At 34.0% G+C, this 9863-nt stretch overlaps 1 protein-coding gene across 1 annotated transcript in view; it reads right to left on the bottom strand.

Moving 5' to 3' along the window:
- Positions 1–502: 502 nt before the first annotated feature.
- LOC105623596 (growth factor receptor-bound protein 7-like) overlaps positions 503–9863 on the bottom strand; it is a 66745-nt gene continuing 57384 nt past the window's right edge. The window contains exon 7 of the mRNA XM_012204984.1: positions 503–661. Within this exon, the coding sequence (XP_012060374.1) occupies positions 503–661 (159 nt within the window). The remainder of the gene's footprint in view (positions 662–9863) is intronic.

Here is a 9863-nt window from a genome sequence, read left to right as displayed (position 1 = left end):
CAAATATTAAACGAATGATTAAGCACGTTAAGTAATTTACATCAGCATTTTTTACGTAATGCTTTTTTATTGCGGATTTTCGATGGAATTGCATATATTTCAAGGTACACATTAAGAATAATTAAAAAAGAAAAAATACAATATCCATGAAAAATAATATTTTATAATTCATATCATTCGTCACTTCACTGGAGTGTAAAAATATCTCAGGTGACTGAAAATTGATTTAAATTAACCAAGTTCCCAGATTAATTTTAAAATTAAAATTTCCGCAAAATCAGAAAAATCGTTGCCGTGCTACACAACGCGCTTTAGGGCGCGAGAATATCAGGGATTGCATTCCGAGCAGATGCGTCGTAATTTGTTGAGAGTATGGAGAACACGTAGCTCGTAGCTCGCGGGAGTGAGTTGGAGATGGGGAGAATGCCCGGGGCTAATTAACTGTATAATTAATCGAGCGAGTGAACGAACGAGCACTCGGGCGTAAGTAGCTCTAGGGCTGTCAGACGCAGAAGAGCCGTCTGACCGATGTCTCCCTGTCGGCTTCCTCATCCTGCTGCGCTTCACTTTGAGCCTTTGTCACGAATCCCATGAATCGGGAACTCCTCGAAACAATCACGCCATCTCGTGAATTGGAGCTTCGGAGTGTTTTCACGTCGTGCTGCATGACGATTCAGCGAGATTGCGACATATCTCACACACGAAATGATAATCTAAAGTTATCAGCATTAATGGACATCACAGAAATGTCAATAGAATTCAAATTGAAAAGAATAGAATTCGGAAGAAGTCGGTAAACTGAAGATCTTTACGAAATAAATATCTCGATTTCTACATCCCTTTCTTCCCCAGAAGGAGAACCGGTTGCTGTATTTATTCCAAGTCGGATGTGAAGGGTAATCCTAAAGAAACATACTGCAGAAAGCGCCGTCGAAAAAAAAACATTCTTTGCCTCATTGAATAAGGCAGTTTCGATTCGCGTGAAGAGGGAAGATGGTAAAGAGGAGAATGAGCACGTATAGATGCTCGAAAACAGGGAGAGGCCAACAATGGGCAAGGACACTTGGAAGGAAAAAAAAGTAGGCGAAGAAAAGTAGGGAGAGGAGGGAAAATGCACTTCATCTAGTGCATTCCCTTTAATTAAGGCGAGCTAACTTATCGGCTCGCCACACGCCGAAGATAGTCTCACGAAAATTAATTGAACATTTTTCTGTGTTAGTAATTCATTTGCCAGCTACAAATGTTTGCAGCCTTATTAACTTTTTATTCCTCGTTTTCATATAACGACGCGATACGTTTGATTTACAATGCTTGACGCTAAAATTAACGGGAGATAAATTTTTCAATCTCTCAAAGGCTCGAGGAGAACAGGTTACAAATAAAAAATTAATCTCTTAACTAACTCCTCTAACTCCAGCTGATACATACATATGATACCTGTATCGACCCGCATATCAGGGGTTGTTCTAAATAGAGGGAAATGCTGAGAGAAGAGAGGGGAAGATGAAGGCAATAAATGGAAAAGCAATAAATAGATATGTAAATTAGAAAAAGAGCTCCGATTACACGGAGTGCATTATTGGATAGATTATTCGGCTTTTCAAAGAGAAATTGCACGCGTAGAATGAATAACAGCGAGAATACTAAGAGAGAATGGAGCAAGAAGATGTATAAAGAGAAGAGGAAGATATATATATATATATATATATATATATATATGTGTGTGTTTTGTGTGTATGTATGTATATATACAAGAGCATAGCACTAGCAAAGAGAAGGGAAACGGATGCTGCTGCTACTGCCAGGCTAAACCGATTCCGCGTATCTCTTGCAATTTGCAAATGAGCGACGAAATCGGATAACCCTCTAACTTCAACCAATTTTCAAATACCATTCCCGTGCCTCCGAAAAGTACCCCTCGTATACATGCCGCCGGGCATATGGGGAACGATCGATACCGTACATATATATGCATACATAGCATATATACATATATAAACATATATATTATATATATTGCCTATATAATATATATGTATATTTTTCAGAAAGAACGATCTACATCTAAAAGCAATTTTGGATATATTTACTATATATTTACAGTAGCGATAAAAAATCTCAAAATAAAAGATCAAAACTATACGGTGTCTCAATAGTGACACAATAGTGACTGCATTGATAGATACCAAAACAATAATAATCCAATCCTTCGAGTTAAAAAATAACACATTGTTATTTTTAACTTCTGTGTGTACCAAACTGTATGTGTATAAATCAATTCATTCTGCAGTTAGTTTCAAAGTAAGCAACGTCCACATTAATGTGAATTTAGTAAATAATAGCTTAAATTTGTATCAAATTTAATACATTTTCTTGAATTAAAGTTGTTTAATTTCATTGTTTTAGTTAAATTAACAGCATATTAAGTACGAACAAAAATCGTCTTTCAAAAATTATAAAAATAACTCAAATAAGGTATAATTTGATATTACAAATTTAACAGTGTCTTTTGAAAATATATTAAGTTATTCTATAAAATGTCGACATAAATTCTAATATACTTACGCAATTAAGATACGCTTAAAGCGTAAAATGCACCGAAATTACGCTTCTTCTAGTATGTTCTGCTTGAACATTTTTCGATCGATTTTTCCGACTTTTGATTCAATCATTTCATCAGCAATAATTTCAAGATAAATCAAAAGAAAACGGATCGTCAGCCTTTTCTCGAGGGAAAACCGATGGGCAGCTGCCAGGATCATACCGCACTATGCGAAAGCGACACGTGAGGTAGCAACGTGTCAGTATTATTCTCGCGTCTCGAGCGTATCGCTCATTGTGCGTGCTGCGTGCGGATCGTCGTGGCATCGCGAATACGTGTGCGTATTCCGCTGTCAGCTGTCGCTCACAATAGAGACGCTCCGCCAAAAACGGAGACCTATTGTTAAGCTCTAATTGGCGTGCGCAATCCATGACAATACTAGGCTTTCTCCTCCCCCTTCCCTTCCACTCTCTTCCACCACTCTACCTCGATCGATCGTTGGATCGATAAGCACACTCGTTCCGTGTTCATCACCTGTCTAGTTATTTATTTATCTATTCCTCTCATCAACCGCGCAGCCAATAATAGAGAGAACTAAACATGACGCAGTCATCATTACAACGCTGTCACTAGAATAATTCATCTAATTATCTTAAAACATATAAGATATTTCAGATCAACAATATTATGCTTTATTTATAAGTGTTTTGATTAATACGAAATTGTTTTGTGCTTAATAAAAATTTCATTAACAGAGAATTTCCTCACGTTTAGTTGCGTATGACGCAAATATAATCTAATTGGCCATTCGTTAGTTCTGACGAGAAAAATGTCAAGCATAAGTTAAAAAAAATCTTTGAGAAAATAACTGGCTAAATATGTAATACTCCGTATAACGTAAACGAATTAAATAAAATAAGTAGAAAGACTAAAGGAAAAAATAATAATCATAAATATATAAATTCTGTCTGCTGTTCATAAATATTAAATATCAATATTAAATCGCCATTCGCTAAAAACAAGGCGTAAAAATATCTTAGCACAGTAATCGATCTCGTATAAGTTAGTTGACGCTTTTTAATCTACACTCTGTGGATAAATTTCGGTAGTTGTCCGACCGGTAAAATCGACCCGCTACCGAAGCGCGAACAGACTGATGATGAAAAAATGTCGATAGATTTTCGTGGATGACTTAAGTTCGCCCCGTAACATCGTTAATGACTGTATCATAATCAGCAAGGTCGTTTTTCGGGTGTTGGAGCTGGAAAATACGTGTCAAAGGAGGGTTACCTATGTCTAAAAAAAAAAGGAATCGTTGCCTTCGAAAGTCGAACTTGATGGCTGAGAACAGGCCGATACGTACTTGCGTGCGCAAATTAGATACACGTGCAGTTGATTTCATCATAATTCCGCGTATCTGCAAACGAACGATAATTATCAACAAAATCGCCATAAATTACGCTTTGAAAATGGACGTAGCGCAACGGTTTATTGCTAATATTTTCCTGGACGAGAGACAGGCTAATAGGCACGTTCACGATGAAACGCTATGCCATCGGGATAATTGAAAAGGAAACGAACCGGAAAAAAAGAAAAAGTAAATAAATATATAAATAAGCGTTTCCCGTTGTAATATAAAAAAAAGAATGGATAAATACAATGTCGCGTAGAATCGCATTACAATAGTGATCTAAGTTGCACATCGAGGATTTTTCTTTCTTACCAAAAGTCCACAGACAAGAGAACGTTCCGACTATACCCGCGAGAATTCCGTATCTTTCGTCCGGATGGAAACCAGTCGTTTGTCTCCATAGCGCGATGAGATTACAGAAGTTTCGTTAGAAATTTCCATAAACGGATTAACTCCGTTAACGCCGCGACGAAATTTAAGGGAATAGGTGAAGAGTTGAACAGTGTGTTGAAAAGATCGATTTTTTTTTTTTTAGTTTCTTCGGTATTATGAAAACCAACTTTTGGAAACTCTATCCTAAATTTCACACCGTTAAATTCATAATGTCATATTATACTCGATTTGAATTATTTTTAATCATTTCTGCAAGTCGCTTATATCACTGCTTCTATCCAATAATTTGACTAATTGTAAAACAAAGAAGTTAAACAATTATTTAACAAGGATTTTAACACAAGGAATGTATCGAATTTGACTAAAATTTAGTTTATTATTTACTAAATGCATACGTTAATGTGGATGATGTTTACTTTAAAATTAAGCACATTAAGAAATGAATTATATTTTGATATAAAAGTCAAGATCAATTAAGAGAAATAAATCTATTTTCGGTCAAAGTAGATTTTAATAATTTATACTTGAATATTTTACGGAATGAATTTATATACATATCCATTTCTGCAAACCGCATGTCAAAATCTTGAAACATTTCGATCATGAACAGAATTAAAGTAGTAATATCACATATTAAATTTATAAACTTAATAATTTTTTATGCTAATAATGGATTTTAAAAAGATATTAATAATTTGATGTTAATCTAAGCATTTAAGAATTATTTAATTTATTGCAAAAAATATTACTTCAATCGGGATTCAAACCTGGATCTCCCACATTCCATGTAAACATTCTCATCACTCGATTGAAGTTAAAAATAATGAAATATTATTTAACTCAAAAGATTACCATTGCTCCTTTGATATCTAATAGAATAAAGTTAAAACAAATAATATATCTGTGTTTTGCCCAATGTTAAAAATATAAAATAATTTTCCAATTAATATCTGTATTTATGTGATAAATATCTAAGTAACTTAAAACATAAATCCGTAGAACTAAAAAAAATTAATCAAAACAGTGTGAATTTATGTAACGTCGTAAATCGATACATTTTTGCGAATTTAATGATTTATGCCAGCAAACTCGCTGAACCGGCTTTATCGTTCGTAAAAGACAAGCGATTATATTAACTGAATTTGTTAACTGGCCATCGTAACACGTTCTTTGTCGCCCAAGCCCATTCAGAGAAACCGGTCCAGCGACGAATCCATCGACACAAATGGACCTCAAAACGTTCGCGCACGCGGATGAGATCCTTTCAGCGATGACACGTAAAGGGTCGTTGTACCGAGTACTGACTTCGCGCTACGAATAGCGGTGCTGACAGCTGACGCGTGCTCGTCGCGTGCAGCACACAATAAAAGCAGCTGTGTTTCTGCGAGTGTTATGCTGTCGCCGTTATTACTCGTGCGCGCATGATGCAGGGAGACATTATCAATATGCGACTAACAAATCGACGTCATGGAAGAAAATTCTCTTTAGTTAAATAGAATGTAACGGCATAAGGGAGACACGGAACGTAGAAGATCTATGATTTGTATCTGTAATTTGCAAGACCCATCTCAAACACGTCATTTCTAAAACATAAACTAAAGCGTATGATTTTATTGAAATATATAAAAATATAGCTATTATATAGATATTTGAAGATAATTTTGTTAGACTATCAAAATAATTATACATAGTAAATATTTCTTTGAATAATACCAGTTGAATATTTACTAAAATGTAAAAATATATTTATTTTATACAAGAATCATTAATTTAACTGTTATTATTTTTATTTGGCAAATATTTATTACTTATGTAAAAATAAATAAATGTTATACCAATACTATTCAATTATTTATTAAAATTTAATATATTTTTCTCTCTGTAGGACGCTCAAATTCTCTCTCTCTCTCTCTCTCTCTCTCTCTCTCTTCCCCTCCTCCTCCTTTTTCTCTTTCGCATTTTCTGCTGCCTAGTGCTCTCTTCTTTTATATGGATTAAAGCTTTGTTGCTTACATGGACTACGATCATTTTTTTTGCTAGACCATCTGAGATAAATTTGACTATCTATCTTATTTTCATCTGGACTGCTCAGTATACGAAGATGCTTCTATACCTGGATTGCTACTGGAGTGCGCGGAGATCTCTGATTGGCTTATGTCACGATAGATGATTCGGGCGAGAAGAAAGAGAGAGTTTCAGCATCATCCTCCTCTGCTGAAGCATGACAGCCGGGAAAACAATAACAAATGTGGTAGGCCCGTTGGAAAACCTTCTCCAAATTAAATACATCCGCATCTTTCGATAAGAAACTTGTTCTGAATGTGTCAAGGGTAAGCGCTTTAAAAGTCAATTCATTCGCACTGCGATAAAGTGGCCAATATTCTTTTAGTCAGTAAAGATACGGAAGATAAAAAGGCATAGATAGAGCCGATAGAGACTGCATTTCATTATTGTAAGGAGGCATTTATAGAATTATCTATTGCCTACATAAATCTACTTAATAATAGTGATGTCTGTTGCTTACATAAATCTGCTTAGTAATAGTTCGCACACCCCTCTATTTCAGTCTATAGGCGAGATGGTGAGAGGTGCAATGTTAGAGGCCCACGAGCTTTTTCGGTCCGCGTGCTCTGCCTCATGTGGACCTACAAATGGGGGGGGAGGGACCCCTCGCCCGTTCTTATGCATCGGTGATCTCCGCTGAGAGAAATTATAGTTATTCCTCTGAAGAATGGAATGACTATGATTGGCCAGTTTCATAACTACAGATGAAATACTGGTTATTAAATCCGATTAAGGATGCATGAAAATGTAGTCATGGTTCAACTCATTTGTTTGGGAGATGCGCGGGAAATATGCGTCGTTCATCAATCTGTAGCCATCAGCCGATAAGAGCAGTTGTTGTATATAGAACGCATTTTTTTGTCGCGTCACAGATAGACTATAAGTGATAAGTCTTTAAATAGAACGGATTTCGCTACTTCGTGGGCATGTAAAATTGTTCTTTAATATGTACACTAACTTCATTAGTATGTATACTAACAATAAATTTGACTTAATATTAAGAATTTTTATTTGACTTAGTTTTCCAAGTGTCATGAATTTATCGACTTTTTATTTAATTTCGAATGCATTAAGAGTCCCTCTACCCAAACTATAGAAACACTATAGAAAAGTCCCCTGTTATCGGATTCTATCAAATCTTATTTAATGGACACATATGTTTATTATTTGTTACAGATTGCCTTTATGAACATGAAAATGAAGAATAAGACTGTACAGTAACTATAAGTAAGAATAAGACTGTACATAAAATGAAGATTGCGATGAATAAGATAGTATTAGGTATTATCATTTCTGAAAGCTTTCGAAAAATACGTGGTATTGAAAAATACACTGTATTGCAACATAAAAATCATAAAACAAGGTGATGAAATCAATCTTTATTCTAAATCAAGATGTAAGAAGACATTTGATGAATTTCACGAATTATTGTTAAAAGAATATGTTGCGAATTTGTCAAATAAATGCATGTCTCTAACTAAAAAAAAATTTCTTGAGCTTGCAGTTTTAGCTGAGTTATTAAAAATAAATCACAGATTTAATAAAGAAAAAAAAACGGGAAACACTTTTGTCATAACTTTTTGAAAAAACATCCAGGTTTCAATCTTAGAACTCCAGAACCAGCCAGTTTATTGCATTCTGTCGGTTTTAGCAAAGGTTTTAACAAATCTTAAATAAAACTGTTTTACGAAAATCTTCAATCATTCTACGAAAAATATAATTTTAAAGTATCTGATATATTCAACTATGATGACAGGACCTAAGTAGTGTACATAAGCAGCAGAAAGTGTTATCTGTGACAGATATCTGGCAAGTAAAAAACTTCACTTCAGCGAAACATAGAAAAAAACGTGACGATTACTTTTTGTATGAATGCGGCTAAATTGTTCTTTATTTTGTTTTTTATTTTTCCTCAAAAAATCTCTGAACGACTAATGATGAAAGATGCTGCACTACCTCAAAACATAGCTGTGGCATGACCAAGACGATTGGATGAATGGCGAGCCCTTCGTAAAATGGGTCCAACATTTCATAAAATTCTCTAAACCAACGGCATAAAAACCTGTTTTATTACCTGTCTTGATGATCACTGCAGCCATAAAGAATTAGCTGTCACAAATTTTGCAAAAAAAAATCACATATATATTAAGCACGCCTCTCCACGACATACAAACTTCAGCCTTTAAATAGAGTATTTTATTTATGAAGCCTTTTAAAAATTCCTATTACAAGTCTACACTTTATGGATGAAAGCCAATGTCGAAGCAAGAATATCGGAATAGCTCCGTAGCGAAGTCGTTTAACCAAGTTGCTCGCTTACAGATTACTACATTTGGATTTCAGTGCACGGAAATCTATCCATACAATTCAAACATTTTCATAGATTTGGATTTTCTTTCTACAGAACAGAATCCATAAACTAAAAATCTTTTGAATTCTTCTACTAAATCATCGATATCAAGTAGTATGTTGCCATAACTTTTCAGATTCCAGGAGAAAAGATTAAAAGTTATTCAGCAAAAAAGATTAAAAGTCACATAGAAGAACTGTTGCTATTATCCAGTCGCTATTATGCAGTCGCCAAGCATTTAACATCAAGAAAAAGAAGATCGGAAAAAAAGTGTAATTTTGACGTCTCTACAAAAAAATTCGTGAAGAAAAAGAAAACGTGAAATTGAAGAAATCAATCAAAATCGTCTTCTAACGAGCAGGAGAATCCTAAAGGAAAAAAGACTTATGTGATAGGTCTAAAATAAAAAATAATCAAACTGTCCAAAAGGAAAAAACATGTATAATTTGTCTCGAGGACAACGAGGAAGATTGGTTCCAGTCCTGCAATATGGAATAAGAGCACGAAGGATATGTGGATGAATTATAGGGGATATAGGGGATATTTTCTAAAACTGTGATTCAAAGTAACTGTCTAAAACTATGTAAAAAAAAAATATCTATAAATATTTATTTTTACTTATTGTAAATCATCGAAACTTTATATATTCACATAAAATATTAAATTTGATTAAAAAATTAAAACTTAGATTTAGTTGTTTTATTCTTATTCAATTTTCAAAAAACCTTAGGTGTCCGGTATCAGGATTTCTCCCTACATTTTTTCAGTGTACATAATTATTTTAATGATCTAACAAACTTATTTTTAGATCTGTCTATCTATACTATCTAATTAAACTTTTATGTTTATGTTAGTAAAACCGTTCTTTCTATTTGCGCTACAAGAAGCCTACTTTGCCACTGCAATTTATAAATTTAAGATATTAATCTTTGATGTGCGATACTGATAATGAGTACATTACTTAAGGATACAATATCAATAATTTTGCAGATTTTTCCGGAAAAAATATCAAACTCAGACAAAAGATTGCTTTAAAGAAATTTTCTTTGCTATACGTAAAGAAAAAATTTCTTCAATTTAAACATTATTTTTTTAAATCAAAT

Source organism: Atta cephalotes, assembly GCF_000143395.1.
Source record: "Atta cephalotes unplaced genomic scaffold scaffold00059, whole genome shotgun sequence".
NCBI lineage: Eukaryota > Metazoa > Arthropoda > Insecta > Hymenoptera > Formicidae > Atta > Atta cephalotes.
The sequence above is the reverse complement of the archived record's forward strand: the minus strand, read 5'-3'. Positions and strand labels throughout refer to the sequence as shown.